General features: G+C 39.2%; 1 protein-coding gene and 1 non-coding gene across 3 annotated transcripts; one reads left to right on the forward strand and one right to left on the reverse strand.

Moving 5' to 3' along the window:
* Positions 1-22: 22 nt before the first annotated feature.
* LOC116291310 (intersectin-1) lies at positions 23-22,644 on the forward strand. 2 transcript variants are annotated; one of them, XM_031698476.2, is made up of 38 exons: positions 23-369; positions 547-630; positions 1,183-1,246; positions 1,331-1,977; positions 2,225-2,288; positions 2,848-3,098; positions 3,281-3,693; positions 4,434-4,574; positions 4,886-4,970; positions 5,275-5,414; positions 5,554-5,746; positions 5,849-6,178; positions 6,499-6,623; positions 6,902-7,225; positions 12,304-12,536; positions 12,861-12,958; positions 13,031-13,194; positions 13,764-13,794; positions 13,888-14,009; positions 14,122-14,247; positions 14,334-14,373; positions 14,803-15,003; positions 17,602-17,663; positions 17,851-17,916; positions 18,000-18,106; positions 18,195-18,267; positions 18,516-18,623; positions 18,791-18,889; positions 18,993-19,076; positions 19,148-19,231; positions 19,310-19,381; positions 19,453-19,599; positions 19,683-19,731; positions 20,123-20,195; positions 20,281-20,363; positions 21,087-21,170; positions 21,238-21,411; positions 21,484-22,644. In XM_031698476.2, exons 1-38 carry the CDS (start codon positions 345-347, stop codon positions 21,615-21,617), a joined length of 5,400 nt encoding a protein of 1,799 aa, XP_031554336.2. In that variant the 5' UTR covers positions 23-344; the 3' UTR covers positions 21,618-22,644. The 2 variants fall into 2 exon arrangements, with proteins under 2 accessions (XP_031554336.2, XP_031554337.2); XM_031698477.2 differs by having other exon boundaries at positions 5,278-5,414.
* Trnae-uuc (transfer RNA glutamic acid (anticodon UUC)) lies at positions 18,682-18,753 on the reverse strand. The gene has a single exon. It is a non-coding gene; the product is annotated as a tRNA-Glu (tRNA).
* Positions 22,645-22,850: the final 206 nt, after the last annotated feature.

A 22,850-nucleotide genomic window follows, 5' to 3' on the forward strand; every position in this document is an offset into this window, starting at 1 on the left:
GAGTTGTGCGCAGTCGCAGTAGTGTTGGTCAGATGCCATCAGGTCGGCCTGTTCCTCCCGTTCAAATACATGTCTCGTTTTGTCAACATTTTTCTTATTTTAAACCCTTTAAAATATCACCAAGAAGGACTCCGATGTGTCTGAGTATCTGTGGGTATATTGTCCTATGATAAAAGTGTCGATCGGTATCGTTTTGGTTGTAATCTAGCCGTAGATTATGTTGTTATGTCGCTGTAAAGTGAAGTCTTAGAAAGACAACCGCTACTACTATTTCTTGTTTGTGAAGCTCAATATGCGTACAATGTCGAAAAGGAGCTAACAGATTGGTAGGGAATACACTGATCATGGCTAGCATTGGCTCTTCTCAAGGTATGCACCTCAATCGTTATTCTGCTCGAGAGTTTTAGAGTCAAAATACGGTTGTTTGAATCAGTGACAGATACGTTTGATTCATGTTGACTTGTTCACTCACTCATTCACGCACTCTGGTTTTGATTAATACAACCAATATAATATATCTCTGATCGAACTTGTTGTGTTTACCAGGGCCGTGGGTCATCTCAGCAGAAGAAAGAATGAAGCATGAAACAACATTTCAAAGCCTAAAACCTATGAGCGGTTTTCTATCCGGTGAGGGATGTCGTTGATTTATCGCTGAGTTCCTTTTGACCTCAAATTACTTTAACATTACAAACTATAATAGTGTTTACACCTTCCTTCAAAACCACATGTTTAGTATTTGTCTATTCTGTTACTCGATCATTGTCGATTATCGAACACAGACACCTAGGCGGTGGATAACCGTTATTATTATTTAGTGTTCATGCTAGTAATGAAGTGAATATAACAATTACTTCGATATATTAGACAGTGTCTGATTTTATGGTACTTATGCTTAAGCTGACTTGATCATGCCAACACATTTGATGATCACATTTACAGTATCAGACTGCTTTCAGACTGCAGATTCAAATATGAATAAATTAGTTGGATTAATTTTCAACTGGTTTTCCTCCTCCACCAAGCTAGTGTTCCCATAACCAATCTATAAGTTATGGGGGTATAATAGAACTTAGGATTAATTTTATATTTATATCTCATATCCCTTCCCCCGGGTGTGGTTATTTTGCAGCTTTGTACAATTGTTTGTTGAAACTGTCATGTTTATTAATCAACTTGCAGGAGAACAAGCAAAACAGTTCTTTCTCAAGTCTAACCTACCTCCTATCGTCCTGGGGAAAATATGGTAAGCATTCATTGTAGATAACCTGGTCATGGTGATGATAATGATGATGATGATGATGTATTATCTGTTGATGTTATGTTACAGGAGTCTTTCTGATTTTGATCGCGATGGCAAGATGACAATGCAAGAATTTACTGTTGCAATGCACCTTATACAAAACAAACTTAAAGGAATTGAAGTTCCCACTGTCCTACCGAACACAGTTAAGATGACATCATTACCTGCCAGTAACCAGCCTGGTAAGAAAGCTAGCCCTAGCTACGGTCCACAGGGTGTGACAAATGGTTTTACGAACCTGTCTGGTAGTATGACATTACCTAAATCCTCTGGTATTTCCTGGTCAGGAGTTAATCAACCAAATATATCGCCAGTGCCATCTTCTGGCATTTCCTGGAATCAACCAAATATATCACCTGCACCATCATCTGGAATTTCCTGGTCAAGTATGAACCAACCCAATATATCATCAGCAACATCATATGGTGTTCCATCGTCGTCATTCAGTATGAAAAGTGGTGGAGGGTTTAATACTAATACAACAAACATAGGATTTTCTAATGGACCTGGTATAATGACCAGTAGCATCCAGCCACAGTCATCATTAAGCCAAGGGAATATTTTACAAGGAACAATGAATACCTCTAGTTCAAATACGATTACTACTGCTGCAAGACTTAAGTATAACCAGATGTTTAAGTCTCTTGATTTCAAAAATACTGGAGTTTTATCAGGTACATAAAAAAAAAAGATTACACATATTATAAATGGCGTGTTAAATGTTTTATGCGTTTCTTATGTTGTTTACATTATTAATTTTATCTTAAACTATGTAAGATACCATGAACATGTTTATTCGTAGGTAGAAATAATTATTTTATCAAGCAATATAGAATATGTGCTTGTGTCTCTATTCTTTGATATAAAAACTATGGAACTAACCATGTTATGCTACTTGCTTAATATCTTATATAATTGTAGGTGAGCAAGCCAGGAGTGTATTGATCCAGTCTGGTCTTTCACAGACATTACTGGCAAAAATATGGTGAGTATTATACTCCTTACATTAGTATTAAAGCGCCTATTACCCTTCTGACTAACATTCACAGTATTGAATCTACATGGGGTAAGATGTTGAATAACCCGATAAAGGTCATAGTTTGAGTGTGGCTTCTATAAGCTATGTCATATGCTAATGTTGTGACATATGAGGAGCCATTTATAGTTATTTGTTGTTCCTTGTAATTCGAAACACCAGCTTCTATGTGAAAACTAACTTGCAATCATTTCCATAAGAGCAATGGAGGAAAACAATGAAGGATTTCAAATTTAATATATCTGTGCTCGTAATGTTTGGTATATTGAATGATTACTCCTTATAGGTCACAACATTGGCATATAACATGGAAAAACCTTTATGACTCAAAGCATGGCATGAACACAACATGGACACGGTCACAGTACTGCCAGATCAATCACGATATGTGAGAAAAACATCAGCCAATTAAAATTGTAGAAAAAATCAAAATCACAGCTCAGCACTGAGCTTTTCATAGTTATGTGAAAACTGCTCTAAATGTCAGTGCTTTTTCTTGTGTCATCAGGAGTTTATCAGATTTAGATAAAGACAGTCAACTAAATATTGAGGAATTTGCTCTGGCAATGTTTTTTGTGGATATGGCCAAGCAAGGAAAGCAGTTACCCAATCAAGTACCCCAGGAGCTTCTGCCGCTGGCTTACCAGGGTAGAGTGCACTCTGATAGTGTTGGAAGTGAGGGGAGAGATAGGTCTGGTAGTAACATTAGCCTTGATGGTAGATCAAGGTCAGGTAGCATGGCAGAGGACAAGAGAATATGTAAGTAATGTTTTTGATCCTCATCTATAACATTATAAACTACATGTATACTTGTCTGACAATAGTTATCGGCTGAAATATGCCCCAATATGTTAATAGTAATGTTAATCTGTTAATTTATATAGAATATGAAATAATACCTCAAATTATAATGGTTGACATATGAAATGCTTTCTTTTCAGTCACATTTGAAGACAAGCGTAAACAGAATTTTGAAAAAGGAAGGCTAGAGTTGGAAAGGAGACGACAAGATTTACAAGAAAAATTAAAACGGGAAAGGGATGAAAGAGAATCCAAAGAACGACAACAAGCAGAAAGAAAACAAAGAGCAAAACTAGAAGCTGAGCAGAGACGGCAGGCAGAGCTTGAGAAACAGAGGCAACAACAACTAGAAATGGAAAAAGAACAAGAAGCTTTGAGAAAGAAGATGATACAACAAAGACTGGCACAACAAATAGAAGCTGAGAGACAACGTCAACTAGAATGGCAGAAGAGGAAAGAAGAAGAGTTGTTGAATCAGAAAGGTTTAGAGCAGGATATTGTTAACAACCTGAAGACAAGGAAGAAAAACCTGAAGGATGATCTTGCAGTTGTGGTACGTACACCTACATGTTGATCAAGTTTTTAGTACAGTCAACTCTCACCTTGCGGACACCCTAATATTACAGACACCATGCTATTACAGACAGGAGAAAAATACCCGACAAAAATACTGACAAAGAAATGACCGTAAATAATGTTCGCTATTGAGGATGCTCCTACGAACATGAAGTTACGGTCCCGAGGATGTCCGCTGTAACGAGAGTTGACTGTAAGGGTCTAGAGATTAGAGAATGCTCCTGTGACTAAGCAAATTTTGCTGGCTTAAACCACCATGATCTTCTCCTATTATTTCAAAAGTTAATTAAAACCATGCTAATACATGATGAAATTGTTTTCTTACAGCTAGCAAAGCAATTTAGAGAAATTTCACAGAGTACCTTGTCCTGTAGCAATGACAGCTGGCAAAGCAATTTTAGATTATTGAGAGAAATTTCACTGCATACCTTGTCGTGTAGCAATAATAGCAGCAACAACCCTTCATGACAATGATAATGTGAAATTGCATAAACATAAAATGTTGACATGGCAGCTACGACAGCAAAGCAACAATATTTAAACTTCTATTACTTGACAGCATGAGAAAAGCTCTCTTGTGCTCAGAGTATATATCAGTAACCAATGGTTGCTCTGCCAGCTATTGACTGTCAACTATTGTCATTGAATGATATCTCTTCCGCTAAGACAATGTACTCTCACTGAGTCCCAATGGTTTTTGTTTTCCTTTTTGTGAAGGTTGGCAAGAAAACTGCAGCCCAACAGGGTTTTGATCAAGAACAACAGCTGTGTACAGAAGCACAGACAACACTGAATGATGTGAACCAGAAAAAAGAAATGTGTAGAATGGATATCAACAGAATACAGTGTGAAATTAAGGTAAGTACTGCATTTACTCTGTAAATTTTTGAACTGTAAACCATTATGTTGCATGGTTGAATACCTACCTACCCATTTACTCAAACCAAGCCTTGTTTCAGCTTCACAGTTACCAAGAATGTTTAAATTTAACAATATGACAAAAGATGTACCAACTAACCTTTACTGGAATGCATGGAGGTTGTGTACAGTTGAGGCTTTGCATTGTCGCAAAGTGTCAGTGATGGTATGAGTAACTAATGCTATACCATCTAAACATAATGTTTAGAGCTCGTTGTAGAATAATGCTTGATTCTTTTTTCCCTCCATAGGAATATCAGCAACGTCTGTTGGCCCTGAGTAATGAAAAGGAAAGAGTGTCTCTTGAGTTGAATAAAAGAGATACAAGTAAAATGGGTAAGACAAGGCAGAACTAATAATCTATTTACTGTCTTACCTAGTCGTCTTTTAAACTGTCAGATCCAGAGAGTCTATATTCAGAGAGTAGAGATTTATGCTGTATTCATGGTTGGCATTTAGTCTGTCTGTCTGTCTATTTGCATGTAGTATTATAAAGATCCCTGTTAACTAGTATCAAAGACTTTGTGAGTTTGCAGAATGTCAGAATGTACCAGCAAATGTACACTCCATGTACAAAACAAAAAAGCTCTACAGTCACTTGATACATGTTATTGAAATGTATATATTTTTATGTCAATAGCAGAGGCTCATGGTAACGCAATGGCAAGTCTACAGGACAGCAAGGCTGCCATCAAGAGGAAACAAACAATGCAAAATAATCTGGAAAAAGATTTGAATGAGAAACTTAAAGAACTTGATTCCTGGAACGTACAGCTTAAGGTAATCTTGTATGTACTGTACTATAACGACTGTAAACACTGTATTTTTGATTAAACATTACAACCTAATCTATGTACATGCCTTTGTAATGACACATGGAGATGATGAATGGAGATGGTGATTTCTCTTGGTATTGTAGGAAGCTCAAAATAATGTTCAACAACTAACAGAAGAAAACACAAGACTACAACAAACAGTTGAATCTAAACAAAGAGAATACACCATGTGGAAGCAGAAGAAAGATGACGAAGAAAGAATGAAGAAGGAACTGGATGCAAAGCGCAAAAGAGAAGAAGAAGAGAATAGAAGACAGAAAGAACGAGAACAAGAAGGTACCTAATGCTGACATGCTGGACCGACAGTGCTGGTGTTCTTTGACATTAATCTTAATACTATTAATGATTGAACATACTCTTCATGGTTTTTTGTTGCAGCAATGAGAAAAGAACAAGAACAACAAAGAAAAGACCAGGAGATCAGGCGGCGCATGCAGGAGGCAAAAGAAGCAGAAGCGAGAAGAAAAGATCAACAATTACTCACCAAAGATAAAATAGTAGTACAGCAACAACAGACTCTTGTCAAGACTCAACCAGCAATTGTCTGGGGTGAACCAGCTAAGAAAAAAGAAGAGAATATCATCTCTAAACCAGCATCTGTCTGGGGAGAGCCAGCCAAGAAACAAGAGAATATCGTCTCTCAGACTTGGAGTATGAAAACAACTACTACTACTACCTCGGAGACCAAAGAAGTTGCAACCAAAAAAGGTAATTTCTAAAATGATAAAAATAATACAAAACTATTATTATTCAACATGCCCATCTTGACATAATGTACATGTATATGTAATAGGAAATAGTCAAAAATATGACCCCATAATCATTGTTAGTAGGGTATTGGTAGGTTGTGAAATAGGATGTCGGTAAAAAGGTAACAACAGGTTGTCAGTAGGTTGTTGGCATAATATTAGTGAATTCACAGTATCATACATGTATTGTATCTGACTTGAGGACCATCATATTAATTATACTTTCATTTGTTTTATAAAATAATCTATACTATTCTGTCATTTTCTTGTTATTTTTAGGAGTGGCAGTGCCCAGACCACGCCCAAGACCTGCCAAAAAGAATGTACAGTATTACCGAGGGTTGTTTTCTTTTGATCCTCGAAATCCAGATGAGATGAAAATAGATGAAGGAGACATTGTAACAGTAAGTACATTATTATTATGTACTAGTCTTGCTACTCTGAATAATGAGACATTTTTTCTTTGAACCATCTTAAATAAACTGTTATAACTCTCACATTAAGATTGGTTGGGAGTGAATACTTTTTGAAACCACACAGCACAAGCACACGTTTTTTATTTCTTCAGTAACAAAACTTCCTTTAAAGTCTACAGCTAACTTCAGATTGGTCACTAGCAAACATCATCAGAACTAGTTTTAGAGACAGTAGTTATACAGTACTTTGATGGTTTATATTATAGGTAGACCTTGATAACATGAAAGCACCTCCTGGCTGGCTACGAGGTAAAAGTGAAGATAGGTTTGGATTATTCCCTGAAAACTACGTAGAGAGTATTACAGAAGACGAGGCCAAGAGGTCCACAGGACATGTAGAGACAACAAGCCCAGAGACGACGAGTCCAGGGGAGAAAGTACCAGATGTTTCAGTCAAGTCACTTGTAGCAGTAATATCACAACAGCTTGGGGGTGGTAGTGAAAGTGCTGATGTACATATGAATGTGCATCCTGCTAGAGAAACAACCACTACCACAACCAGCATGACTACTAATACTACTACCACAGATGTAAGTGTGATAAGAACAGGCCTTATTATATATTCACTCACAGTCTATATACACTTAACATATAGTCTATATATCGATACCAACAAACCAGGCCAGAACCATTCACTATTTTCCATACATCGGTTCACTGGTCAAACACAAAGCATTCAGTCCAGGTTGCAAGGTTCAAATTTGAATAATCCTTTGAAAGTACCTTGGCGCCTCGCTTGTGTGATAGTCTTCGGTTGGTTATGTCTCGATTTATTTGTTTTATCTTGACTCTATACTACATGTATTGATCAGTACGCGAACTGATATATATCTGGCGTACATGTGTATATATATACGATTACAATCATGTGATTAACTATAACGTAACTAGTTAAACAAAGATGCATTGTCACACAATATCATATAATGTTACATCCTCCTCTCAACGAACTACAAGTCAAACTTTGTTGTTGGTTTGACAACCCGTCCATATCTAGTTGTGTAGTTTGAGGGCGTGTCCATGCCACTAGTACTTTGTGGTACTTGGTCATCTGCTGGTGGCTTTGGTGGTGTATCTTGCTTTTGTACTGCTGTATCCGGTCGCAAGTCAGACCTTGTTCTGCGATATACAGTTTCATTATCATGCCTTTTCACAAGGTACGACCTTGGTTCTCTAGCTTGTTGCTGTACTACTGCTGGCTCCCATGTCTTCCATCTGTGATCATACATGCGCACTGGTTGCCCACCATATAAGGGTTGTTGTACTCTTCCAGTGGTACGGTTATAGTATTTACTCTGCTGTTCTTGTCGGTCAAGTAGACTCTCTCTGATCTAGTCCCTATCATTTCCAGTTTGGAATGCTCTTTGTGCAGCTGGTAAAGTGGTCTTGAACTTTCGACTGTTAAGAAGTTCTGCTGGTGACTTGAGGTTGTTGTTGACTGGTGTTGTCCTGTACGAAAGGATCCCCAAGTATGGGTCCTCACCTCGCTCGTCACACTTCTTCAGGATGTTTTTTATGGTTTGCACCATTCTCTCAGCAAAACCGTTTGACTGTGGGTACAAAGGTGAGCTTGTCACATGATCTATACCATATGTTGCTGTAAACGAACTGAATTCTCTGCAGTTGTACTGCGGTCCGTTGTCAGTTATAATGCGTGATGGAATACCATGCTCTGCGAATATACTCTTCAGGTGGCTGATGACGGCTGCTGAGGTAGTACCTGTGAGGTAACGTATGACTGGGAACTTGCTGTATTGGTCAGCCACTAGTAGGTAGTGCTTACCTTTGTACTCAAACATGTCAGAACTGAGTGTTTCCCATGGTCGGCTGGGTGTATCAGCTTGCAAGATTGGTTCTCTTTGGTTCTTATTTTGATATCTCTGACATGGTTCACATTGTTCAACTATTTGCGTTATATCTTTCGTTATTCCAGGCCAGAATACACATGATCGTGCTCTGAGAAGACACTTTTCGATGCCTAGGTGGCCTTGGTGGAGGGCGCATAAGATGTCAGCACGTAGCTTGGGTGGGACGATGATTCGGTCTTGCTTAAGGAGGATACCATCTTCGATAGTAAGCTCTTCTCGAAAATTCCAATAGTCTAATAGAGCTGCTGGACAATTACCTCTCTGATCAGGCCATCCTCTAAACACGGTTTCTCTGAGAAGCGACATGGTAGAATCCCTTGCTGTCTCTTCTCTGATCTGTTTAAGTTTTGTAGGCGAGGCAGGTAGGGTCTTTGTGATGCAGTGGACATCTATTCTTGGTAGTTCTCCAATGGTTGGCCCTGTTTGTGGAGTGATTCTCGAGAGGGCGTCTGCAATGGGGACATTAGCTCCTTTAACGTATGTAACTGTGACGTCATACTTCAATGCGCGGAGCACCAATCGTTGTAGCCTCGGGGGGCAGCTAGCGAGTTTCTTTTTGAAGATTGACTCAAGAGGTTTGTGGTCAGTTTCTATCTTGCAGTGCTTCCCATATATAAAATAATGAAATCGTTCTAGGCCCCATACCACGCCTAGCGTCTCTCTCTCAATGTTACTGTAGTTTGATTCTGTATCTGTGAGTGCTTTCGATGCGTAGCATACTGGTTGGCCATTTTGTAGGAGGACTGCGCCTAGTCCCTTCTGCGACGCATCTGTTTGAATAGTTGTCTCAGCATTCTTGTCGAAGTACCGGAGTATTGGAGCTGATGCGATTTCTTTCTTGACATCCTGGAAGGCTTTATATTGTTCTGTATCCCAAACAAAAGCTGTTTCAGCTTTGGTCAGTTCTCTTAGTGGTGCTGTGATTGTCGCTAGACGGCTGGAGTACCTTGTCAAGTAATTAACAAGGCCCAAGAAACTCTGTAAATCCTTGACGCTTTGCGGTGGTTGCATGTTCAATATGGCTGATATTTTCTTTGTATCTGGCTTAATCCCTTCAGGTGTCCATGTGTGTCCAAAAAAACTCGCTTCTTTGCATTTGACTTGCACTTTGTCTTTATTGAACTTTATGCCCTTCTCTCTTGCGCGGCACATTAATTTGGCTAAGTTGTCGTCATGTTCTTTCTCTGTTTTGCCATACACGAAGTTGTCGTCAGCGATGCCTGTAACACCTTGCAGGCCTTCTAGGGATGAGTCGAGTTCCTTTTGGAAAATGTCTTGCGATACGTTTAGTCCAAATGGCATTCGCGTGAATCGATACCGGCCGAATGGGGTGTTAAACGTGGTGAGCAGCGAGCTCTCTTTGTCAAGAGGCACATGCCAGTAGCCCTTCGTGGCATCAACAATACTAAAGAATTTAGCATTATGTAGTTGGCTTACTACATCGTCTATCGTCCTAGAGTGGTAGTGCTCTCGCTTTACCCATTTGTTGAGGTCCCTGGGGTCCAGGCACACTCTTAGCTTTGTTATCTCACCCTTGTCGTTGACTGTCTCGTTCAGGACTACACTGTTGACCCAGTCTGTAGGCTCATTTACTGCTTCTATAACTCCAAGTTCCTCCATGTTGTCAAGTTCGGCTTTGAAACGTTCGCGTAAATGTATAGGTACTGCTCTAGGAGGGTGAACGACCGGCTCTGCTCTTGGGTCCAAGGTGATGTGGTATGGCTTCATTTCAAAGGTACCAATACCTTCAAAACGGTCTTTGTATTCATGTATGAGTCTCTCTTTGGTTAGAGGACGGTTGTCTTGCAACTTTCCTTTTTGCTTGTTGAATGTTTCAATGCTGCAGTTGATTGTAACGAGTCCAAGTTGTTCGCACGTGTTGCATCCAAGCATGGCAGGCCCTTGTACATCTGTTACAGTAAAGGGTACCTTCGTAGTATTCCCATTGTAGTGTACGTACAGTTCACATGTACCGATACAACGGATTTCCTGTCCACCATACGCGGTCAGAATATGTGGTGGCCCGAGTACTTTATCTTTCGGTAAAGCGATTATCTTGTCGAAGTCTGTTTTAGACATAACATTGGTCTCTGCGCCCGTATCAAGTTTACATGATAACCTTGTCATTTTCTTGTGGAATGGCCTTGTTGTGACGTTAACGGTTGTAATCACTTTGTTGCGACTTGAACTCTGTAACCCGTCGACTTCAAGCGATCCCATAAAGAATCTTTTAAAATCTTCTTCACAGTGTTCAGGACTTGGTTCCTCGTTTATTTCGTGTACTTGTCTGCGCTTGTTACACATCTTACTGAAATGTCCTCGTCTGTGGCAGTAATGACATTCGACACCGCTGGCGGGGCATTTCCGGTTTGCTGTGTGCTGTTCATTCCCGCAACGGTGACACGTGGACTTGGTCGTCGATTTAGTTTCTTTATTCGTAGGGTACTGTTCATACTTGCGTTGATTTTGCGTTTGTCGCTGTGGACCCTTTAGAGCATTTACTTCATGGCTTGCGTTGCTCATCGCGACAAGTTGTTCACGTGTTGCTTCTTCGGTTCGTGCGATTTCCCTCGCTCTCTGGAACGTCAATGAATTTCCCTCTGCAATGCATTTCTTTCTAACAGTCTCATAGCCAGTGCCAAAAACTAGAGTGTCTCTCAGCATTTCATCTCGTAGTTCGACGGGAAATCCACAACTTTGTACGATGAGTTGTGCTTCTGTCAGAAAGACGTCTAGCGGTCTGCCGTTTTGTCTCACATTACGTAAATTAAATCTGTTCAAGATAGGGTTTGCTTGTGGCTTAACATGATCCTCAAATCTCTTCCAATATCCATTTATGTCCTTGTGCTCTTCCTCGTCCAATGTCCAAGTGTTGTATAGATCTAGTCCATAGTCTCCTGACCATAACAGTAGGTAGTTAATCCTTTGCTCTTTAGTTTTGCCCTTCAATGGCCCATCAAACATGAGTTCGCATTTCTGTTTAAAACGCTTGAAACGGTTATATAAATCTGGTCCAGACGACCAATCCATCTTTGGGGCTTCGAAGCCTGAAAGATCTCCCATTCTCGTACTGGATTTGCTGAACAATACGATGTATATACTAATGAATACGATGATGCGTGGCGGCGACTTGAAAATTGACCTCGGTGTTATTGTTGTGTAATCCCCGGGTGTAATCTCTCGAAGACTTGGCTTTACAAATAGGTTCTTCGAAGTAAGTTAACTGATCCCGGTTCTGACATCCATGTGATAGTCTTCGGTTGGTTATGTCTCGATTTATTTGTTTTATCTTGACTCTATACTACATGTATTGATCAGTACGCGAACTGATATATATCTGGCGTACATGTGTATATATATACGATTACAATCATGTGATTAACTATAACGTAACTAGTTAAACAAAGATGCATTGTCACACAATATCATATAATGTTACAGCTTGAGTGCTTTGTGTTTGACCAGTGAACCAATGTATGGAAAATAGTGAATAGCCACCAGTACAGTTGGCCTTGTTTTAACTGCACCACTTCTTACCTTCAGAACCATTTTTTTCCCTTGTAAAAAATATTTATTACACAAGAAAACAAAAATACAGGACCAGCTTCTTTAAAAACCAGACCACTTTCAAAGTGGTGGCTACAGCCTTGAAGGTGAAGCATGGTCATGCCATCATAATGGAGCACTATGGAAAATAATAAACGTTCTTGATCACCAAGAGATGTGGATTTATTTCACAGGGTCCAAGAGCAGAGGGAGGTGTTCCAGCTCCTAAAGGACTTACAGCAGTGGCTCTCTATGCATACAGAGGAAAGAAAGATGATATGCTTAGCTTTGCAAAGGGGGACCTCATCTCCATCACAGAACAGCAAGACATGTGGTGGTCTGGGGAATTGAATGGTAAAGTAGGATGGTTCCCTAAGTCTTATGTCAAGCTCACAAGTAATACGGCCAAGAACACTGCAACTACTGGGTAAGCAGATATACTATATTTAGATAAACATTTGCAGTATTCTTAAATGGCTTCCATGCATGTTCTAACAGTGTTGTTCTGGAGACATCTGTGCTATTTGATTGGTTCACTAGTGGAGACCCTTTTAAGTGTCATGCTACCTTTCATTTCACACTTTGTGTAAAACATAATGAGGGCTTTCATTCTTACCCTCCCAAGGTAAAGCTTACCTCACATCTTCTGCCATAATTAACACCACAGTGCTGATACCCTGTACAAGAAATGTTTTTACTTCTAGCAGAACTTTACTTGTTTTCACTCTTTCTATTATTATTTCCTCAACAGTTTGCAGCTGAAATCAGACGTCATTAACAGTGACTTCTCTCCTGTAAATGAACCAGTCTCTGAGACCAGATCTGAGCAAAACCAACCAGTCCTGTTTGGTGAGTTAGTATGTAGCACTTGTATTTTTGTTCTTATGCTGTAGTACTGACTAGACATGGGTCATGTTTCAGAGTGTGTTGCCCTCTACCCTTACGATGGAGAAGAAGGAGACTTGAGTTTTGTACAGGGTGATGTCATAAGTATAACTAAATCAGATGGGGATTGGTGGGAAGGCAAGCTGCGTGGCAAACATGGCCTCTTCCCTGCCAACTATGTGAAGAAAGTGGAAAATGAGGTAACCTCTTCAAGTAGTAATGACTAAATGTAAAGCTGGTCCCACCACGACTCTTCAGCAGCTTTCTTTCAACATTCAAATAAATAAATAAATAAATAAGAGTAAAGATGGCTTTTGTGGAATCCTGAAACAACCTTTGGGCTGATCTGGATTGGGGCACAGCTAACTCACAGATCCAACCCTGAAACAACCTCTGGGCTGATCTGGGTTGGGGCACAGCCAACTTACAGATTGAATAAGTTAATATTGGTTTTGTGGATGGAGGAAAAGTGGAGAATCTGGGAAAATCCTTGCATCAAGTGAGAGACGCTATTACATGTAATATGGAGCCCAGCAAGGGCGGATCCAGCCAAAATTTTAGGGGGGGGGGGCTAATCGAGTTTCGTTCTTCAACACAACGGAAAACAATAAAAAAAAGCATCTAATTCTTCAGTATTGTTGTGATTTTTTTCTGCTGAAGGGGGGCTTTAGCCCCCCTTTGCCCCCCCTCGATCCGCCCTTATCCAGTGTTTGTTTGCTAGAAACATCTTAGTATAAGATGATAACAAGTTGATGTTGTTTTTTTGAAGGGTCCTGTAGCAGTACAAAGATCAAAACCAGGTAAAGAAAACATGACATGATCTACACACTATCATCATACTATCATTAATCCATTCACTAATTCATAAATCCTCACTATCGATTGATTTACAGAGATTGCTACAGTAATCACAGCATACACAGCTACATCACCTGATCAGCTAAGCTTGGCCCCAGGGCAACTCATCCGTGTTAACAAGAGAGACCCCAGTGGATGGTGGGATGGCGAGTTACAGGTAACTTAAAAATCCAAGATTGAAGACATGTCTAAGACCCCAAGCAACTTATTTAAGTCTGTTTTTTTTTTCAATATTCTTTGTTCTAAGACTTCAGTTTTTGTCTTTTTAGGCACGTGGCAAGAAACGTCAGAGTGGTATATTCCCATCAACCCATGTGAAAATCCTCAGTAAATCAACCTCTCCCACCCCTACACCCACTGCGCCAGGGGGAACGACGCCTTCTGATGAGGCAAATGTAAGTATCTTACACCCTGTTTAATCACTAACCTTATTGAAATGTACTGTATTCATGTAGTAATCCTCCTGTATTTATGCCGTCAGATATATGAAGTTCCACCCTCCAACAAAGCTGCAGTTCCAGGTATAAAACGAAGAAAAATTTTAGATCCAGTTCTTAACCCCTATTTAAAGCCAAACACTTTAACTTCCAATTGCCCTATTTAACGGTGACGTCACAGCTTGTTCATAAGGGGAACAGGATGGTTAAGAACAACAATTTGCAAGTAATTTTACATCGCAGTGGAATAGACCTTTAGAAGACGTTTTTACAGCTTTCTTTGTGTTGTTGCCATTTTGTCTCCTTATTACCATGATTATTGCTTGTGTTAAAAGATTGTTTTCATGTGACTTCATAATGAAATAAGCCAACTTGATCTGTGAGTAAGCTTTGTCTCTACCAGAAGTCCATATCTGGACATTCTAGTTATGAACTTCTGTCCCTAATGAGAGATTCAGAGTTCCATAAATAAGAGTTATTTTCATCAACTAATATAAAGTGTTTGTGTTTCAGATGCTAAACTAGAACAAGTACTTGCCATGTTCCCATACACAGCACAGAATCAAGATGAACTTACCTTTTACAAAGGGAGTGTTATCAATGTCATTAGCCGTGACGGAGACTGGTGGAAGGGAGAAATGAATGGACAAGTGGGAATGTTTCCCTCTAATTACGTACAAGCATTAAGTGACCTGCCAGAATCAACAACACAGTGTATGTATAATAATAATAATATCATAGATTATAAAAGCATGATAGATTTCATTCTTGATATGCTATCTTTCAAGTCGTTGTCTATTGTATGGTTGCCTTGGAAATCAGCCACACTGTTTCTTGTTGCCAACTAATCATGTTACCAAATACCAAATATGTTGTGTTATAGTTTGTGATAACTCATTAATGTATTATTAATATCTGAGAGAATGATATTCCAAGTTGGTCTGCATCCAGTTAGTCCCATTCATCAGGAGGCATTTCTGTTAGTAACGTTAATCACAATGCTATCGTGTAACGTCTAACTTGCTATCCCCCCTCCCCATAGGGCTGTCTTTAGTCTGTCTAACATGACGTTTATGACTATGGATACCATTCGTTTACATAAGTAGATTAGCTATTTGAGAAGAACTAGGTTTCCTATACAAGAAGAAATAGAATATACAACAAGAAACAGAATATAAAGAGTGTCGTTAATAAAATAGGGTATTCTTCTTCAGTGATAGATATTTAAAATATAATATAGAAACGTTGCTATCAACAGAGACCAAATAATAAACCATTGTGAGAATTATACGATGCTTTATGCTAAGATAATCAAATAGCTTATCTCAGTTTAGTGAATGTTGCATATTAACTTCGTCCGGCCGTGCAGTAACCTTACGTCATCCAACCGTTCATATCTTACTAGTGTCGATACTTTTAGCTATAACATTAAAGCATACTCTAGTAAGGTGTTTTCCGTCAGTTAATGCGGGTTTCATTTTCTTCCAGGAATTCTGGCAGAAGAAAGTCGACAGAAATGCTTTGGGAGCAGACACGTTATAAAATGAATGAACTAAACAGGCCTGCTTGTACCGCTACTGCTTGTAGTTACTTAATCATATGATACAATGCAATCAAATGATCGAGATACTTTACTTCTTATCCAATAAAAAATTAATACCTTTGATCATTAAGATGAATAAGATATAAGCCACTGAGCGGAGAGAGGATGTGGATAATTATTACTCTTTATTTTTATCATTTTAAGCTTAGTTTTCTTTAGATTCATGGAAAAAAGAATTCATTATCTTGAAGGAATTCCAGTCAAATCTATGTATATGGGTCCCATAGAGAACGAGAGAGAAAAAGGACTCCCCCTCTAGGTTAGGGACAGCTTTCTCTGTTTGTTACTCAAAGTGTTGTATTTCAAATGTATTTACGTGGTACTACCCTCGCCGTACCCCTTATGATCGCGTCATCCAATAGTACAATCTTAACCTTACTCACTTCCTAGAACAAACAGTACACACCCACCCCTCCCTCCCAACCATTCTTTGTCAATATTGATCCAATAAAATGGTTTGTGTTTTAGTATTCAAAATGTCGTTGTGTCACTTTGCCTTTTTAGCCAGCGTTCGTTCCCAAAGCATTTTTGTTCGTCGATTCTTCGTTCTTTCTCACATTTATCCGGTACTATATTTATGTCGTATATCTTAGTTACTATGACAACCACTAGTATATTGTTATTCTATGACTGATGCAATATCTGTTACTTGTTGCAGCACTTGCTATAAATAGAATGTTGCGGTTGTCTAATCGCTTAATATTGGAATTAATGGATGGTATATATTCAACACGGCATTAATCATTTCCTCGATAGTAAATTGCTATTTTTTTATTCGCGAGAAATGCCCAGAATTTCCAACCTTTGGTTTACAAGGATTATATTTTAACGAAAAAGGAAATGTTTTCTTTTTCTATCGCAATTTTCTTTTTTCCTTTCTTCTTTTTAAAAATCATGGATGGGATGAAAACTGTTGATGAAAATCGTTCTTTTTTGAAGCTCGAGTTTTAATAACTGCGGTTCTTTTCTAACAATCCTGACAACTATATTTCTCATGTCATCTTGCATAATGGTTTGTAAGGTTAAATATATTGACATAAATATGTCTATCTTTTGTGATTGGTTCCAAGTGACACGTAAGAAAAAAGCAGATGTTCTGCTCCTGGTATTAAGATGAAACTCGTATCAATGAAACCCATTTCGGTAAATATATTTAGTTTTTTACTTTATGAAAAAAGGATCAAAATCAATTTCCTCCCGAAATATATAGACATGTGCTTCTGTGGTGTCGTATTAGGCGTGACATACTAATCGTGACAGTGTGTGTGTGACATCAAGGGATGTGGTCACCGGTTAAAAATATCACAGGTTATACTTGCCAACGTGTAAAATTTGACGAGGTAGTTCGCTAAATATAAAGCCAAGTCTGCACTCTAGTACTGGAGTGAACAATGGGCTTTAAATCAGGGGAATTCTCGTTTTTTACCGGTTTAACTGGTTTGCGATCGTCAGCTCGTAGTATGTTCTCTTATCAAAAGTCAAAGAGACAAATGAGCAGGAAAATGGCGCGAAAAAAACCGGTGACAGTGACGAGTGGATTTGGCGAATTGCAAAATGGTAAAAAGTATATTTTTAGCAATCCGTGAGGAATTATTAAGGACAAGAAAATAATATTTAGTTTTAAATCTGTAGTGAGAATTCTGGATTTGCTTAAACCTTGAGTAGTATCATGTTATCGTGTAGTAACCTGATCTGTTTTATCCACACAGGGACTGGATCCTTCGATGCAAAAGTCTTGGCATCAATGTCTGACGTCGAGCGACAAAGACAGGTATACAACAGAGGAGATCTCACTCATAACGTTTTACGCATTAAAAATATCTATTACACTGTGAATTTTCCGATTCCAAATTATTTGTTAGAGTCATGGGGTACATGCATCACGTAACTGCCCATTGGTGGCAGCGGCGTGTTTCTAGATAACACGTATTGACTTTTTGTTTATGTTGTTTTTTCAGAATGCAATCTATGAATTGATCAACACAGAGCAGACATATGTAGACCATCTTAGTCTGACCCTAGAGGTACTGTCCCTCATATCGTTTGCACTGGAACGGCTCTCTAATTCCTAATATAGCGAATAACAAATTCCTGTTTCTATTGGCAGGTATTCTATAACCCACTGGCTGAGTCAAACCTCCTAACAATGGAAGAACTTTCAACAATTTTTGTCAACTGGAAAGAGTTGATACACTGTAACACGAAACTACTAAAGTGAGTGTAACTATATCTATGAGCATGCGCAAAACAAATATGTAGGGGATCCCACATGGCTGAGCACGAGCGTCTAATTTTGTTTCAGGGCGTTTCTGGTTCGAAAGAAAATGAGGAATAACGGTCTTATCGTGATGATTGGAGATCTCATGTGTGAACAGGTAATCGAAATCATATCGTCTAACCCTATGAAACTAATATCGGTAATGGCGCATTGTGATTGGTTACTTTTCTATCGTATATCAACCTATATATTCATCAGCGCGATCATGACTCAACATTTATAATTGGAAATTTAGTCTGTTTTTTTGTCTGTTTCTGAGCTGGTGGCTTGTCTGTGAAATGCTCTAACTATTTAAGGCGTCCCATTGAGACTAACGCTTTTTTTGTTGTTGTTATTGTTGTTTAGCTGCCTCATTTCTCGCCGTATGTCAGGTTCTGTAGTCGACAACTCAAGGCTTGTCAATTTATTCAACAAAAAATCGAAACCAATCCAGAATTTAAACAACTAGAAAAGGTACGAACAGAAAAGGAAAATTCTATAAATTAAATGGTGGAAGGGTTAAAAAAAAGTGTTCCCATACCGGGAGTCGAACCCGGGCCGCCTGGGTGAAAGCCAGGAATCCTAACCGCTAGACCATATGGGAATCCATGTGAATTCTTATATGTTTGTTTGTTTTGTAGAAATGTTGTTCAGAGCCTCGTGCTATGGGTCTACCGTTGAGCAGCTATCTACTGAAACCTTTACAGAGAATGTGCAAGTACCCACTGCTAATAAGACAGGTATCCATAGCAACAACTGTATTTACTTACCAAGTATCACTCTTGTCCCACTAGCCTCGCATTAAATGACTAGTTTTGATAACAGTGTTTGTGATATTCGTAGTTGTTGAAGTACACGCCTAAAGATCATCCTGACCGCTTAAACTTGGAATCTGCTCTAGAAAAGGCTGAAGAACTGTGTAACCAGGTACGAATCCTACTACCACAGGCAACCCATATCCAGCATTTCTGAATGGATAACTTTATCTTTGTCATCAGGTGAATGAAGGTGTTCGTTCCCAAGAAAGTTCAGACCGTCTAGAATGGCTTCAGTCACATGTCAATCTAGAAGGTTTGGGTGAGGTATGTACCATGTTTATATCGAGTATGGCGTGACCACTCGTATCATTTTATAAATGATTATCTTCTCTTTTTCATTAGCAACTCATCTTCAACTCTGCGACCAACTGCCTTGGACCGCGCAAGCTAATATACTCAGGGACTCTTTACAAGGTAGTGTTTGGTTCTTGTGTTTGTTGCCTTGTTTTGTACTTTGATTGACAGGTTGTCTGTCATGTTCCCAGGTCAAGAGTGGTAAAGAACTAAAGGCCTTTCTTTTCAATGACTTTCTGTTGTTCACGCGACCACAAAGCTCTCTTACGGGTAACCTGTCAAAGAAGATAGGACTTGATGCCAATGAAGCAGCTACGCAATATACAATATACAGAAAGGTAAGTAGGGAGAACCAAGGCTGAATGAATCTGTACCTTAAAGATCTGGTTGATATACGAGTATCCATTCTCTGTTTATTCAGCCGATTTTCCTGAATGAAGTTGTTGTCAAGCGACCAGCAGATCTTAACTGTAAGTAAACAATATTATTATGATATATATGTAACAACGACAGCAACAACAACAACAACAACAACAACGCAAAAACAGTCACAACAAAAACAGCAATAGGAATTGCAACATCAGCAACAATAGCAGCAGCACCATCAGCAGGAACAACAGCAAAAGCATCAACATCAGCAGAGACAAAAGCAAAAGCAGCAGCGGCAACAAAAACGTAAAAAAAAAGTCACCACAGCACTTATAGCAATAGCAATAGTAACAGCAGCAGCAACAGCAACAACAACGGCTTGCAGCAATCACAACTGACAGCATGACGTTGGGGGATTGCATTTTCCACTGATTCCATTATTCACGTCATTTTATGATTATTATTTGTCAATCTTGTCTTACTTATTTTCAGCTGACGACTACTCGTTTCAAATCTCTCACATTGATCGAGTTTACACTCTCAAAACGGACAGTAAACTAGAAAGGTAAGCCACCGTTAGTTTGTTCTTCATCCCTGTTCCAATCACGATTCGAGCTCGAATAACATTGATGTTAATACTGTTGATGCAGAAACAAATGGATCGAGCATCTGGAGAAGGCTGCTGAACATTACATCGAGACAGAACGATTCACGAGGCTGAAAGCACACAGAGGTGAGTGAGTGAACATGTCACTATCCCTGTATGTAGGCTGACATGTCGCGTGACATGCTTTTTATCTTAAGGTATCATTCTTGCGCATGTTCGATGTGTTCTTCTCTCGTTACAGACTTTTGATCTCAGTTTAAGGTATCATACTTGCGCATGTTCGATGCGGTAAGTTGCCTTCTTTGCGTGACAGATTTTTAGTCTCAGTTTAAGGTATCATACTTGCGCATGTTCGATGTAAGTTGCCTTCTTCGCGTGACAGACTTTTTGTCTCAGTTTAAGGTACCATACTTGCGCATATTCGATCTAAATTGCCTTCTCTGCTCTTCCCGCTCAGTTATCAAGCGCGGCACTCTTCTTGAAAGAATCTGTTGTTGTCTTCTCACAACGGCGTTGCGCAGTCCCCATCGGTTGCCCGACGAGGGTTTTAAAAACAAAATTGACTTGCTGTAGTACTAGAGTCTTGTCGTGCAAAAGCCAAGAATTTGTAGGTAGTTTGCGTGACATGTGGCTGTATCTGTAACCCTTAGTAGTATAGTGCTGTAGGACTACCTTTTGAGCAGGACGAGTGTACTACATGATCAACCAATCACCATTATATGAGGGGAAGAAAAAACCTTTTCCAAGTGCATTTCTTATAAGTTATTAACATGGATTTGTTTGAAATTTTTCGTAGCTCGTTCATTTCGTATAAGTTATTAACATGGATTTGTTTGATATTTTTCGTAGCTCGTTCATTGCGTACACCAGGCATCGGTACACTAGTCGTTACTATACTCGAAGGAAAGGATCTTGCTGCTTCTGATCCTTCAGGTGGGTTCACATCTGTTCATCTGCGTGCAAGATAGACGGTATTGACTTACATATCAATGTTCTTCAGGTCTGAGTGATCCCTACTGTGAAGTCAGTATGGGTAGCCAGGAACACAGGACCAAGGTCTGTCCGCAAACACTCAACCCCAAGTGGAACTCCACCATGAGCTTCGTCATAAAAGACATGGAGCAAGACGTCTTGTGCATCACAGTGTTTGACAGAGACTTGTTTTCACCAAACGGTACGTTTTAAAGTACGCTTCATGTAACTATCTGGTGCTAGGATAACGATTGTTTTATATCTACGTTTTCAGATTTTCTTGGTCGAACAGAGGTTAGTCTTTCAAGTCTTCGAAAGAAAACTAACTCAAAAGGACCCTGGGTCGAGCGTCTTCTTCTTCATGAAGTGGTTACCGGGGAAGTGCTGGTGAAACTCGAGCTGCAGTAACCGGACCTCACAACACGTTCATATCAGACCTTAGCATGGCTCGTAGACAGTCAGTAGGGCATGCTTAAACAATCCTGGCTCAAGATACGAGATTCTTCGATGCTATTATTTAAGGGCATTAGTGTCTTCATTGAGGTTCCTTTGGCAAATACTTAGTTTTGAAACTTTCAAGACAATTACATCTTAGTTCATTGACGTTCTCTTTCTCGATCAGCAAGAGAAACTGCAAGGAGCGCCTGAAAAACCATCAGATTATCAAGAGATGGAGTTATTAAAGGAGAGGACAGACATTGCATTACTTGTATCAAGAGATGGAGTTATTGAAGGAGAGAACAGACATTGCATTACTTGTATCAAGAGATGGAGTTATTGAAGGAGAGGAAAGACATTGCATTACTTGTATCAAGAGATGGAGTTATCGAAGGAGAGGACAGACATTGCATTACTTGTATCAAGAGATGGAGTTATCAAAGGAGAGGACAGACATTGCATTACTTGTATCAAGAGATGGAGTTATCGAAGGAGAGGACAGACATTGCATTACTTGTATCAAGAGATGGAGTTATCAAAGGAGAGGACAGACATTGCATTACTTGTATCAAGAGATGGAGTTATCAAGGAGAGGACAGACATTGCATTACTCGTATCAAGAGATGGAGTTATCAAAGGAGAGGACAGACATTGCATTACTTGACAATCGGCACAAACAATAACCTGTATATGGCCTACATACTCGCATTATTCTCCGGGGTGAATTATTACAGTTTCATTTTATTTCAATTTTGGCCGGAAGCTATTTTTTGCACTTTTATGTAGCATTGAACTGTTATACCACAACAGCGATTACTACATGACGTCGTGATGCATGATGATCACGTGACCTAACCTGACAGAGGTATGTCATGTGATAATGTTTTAAAGAGTGATTTTATGTTGCCAAGATATACCCTGAATATTACAGTAAAAATTAATGAATTAAAGTTGTAAAAATAAATGAGAAAATAATGTAATAAAAGGATAAATGCTAGATGTAAGGAATTCTCCTCATAAAAGAAATTAGGCCTTCTTCGGACTCACTCAAAGCGAAGGTATTCAAATAGTTGAACATGTACGAAGACTCTCATGAGGATTTACAGAATTTTATGTGTTCAAATTATTACTTTGCTTTACTTTCACTCTTGAAAATGACGCCGGAGGGCGTCGAAACGTCGAATATACCAGTGTTCAATTTTA

This window comes from Actinia tenebrosa, unplaced genomic scaffold, assembly GCF_029948245.1.
Source record: "Actinia tenebrosa isolate PJP-AT-01 unplaced genomic scaffold, QUT_ActTen_1.0 PGA_scaffold5__44_contigs__length_20552954, whole genome shotgun sequence".
Lineage (NCBI taxonomy): Eukaryota > Metazoa > Cnidaria > Anthozoa > Actiniaria > Actiniidae > Actinia > Actinia tenebrosa.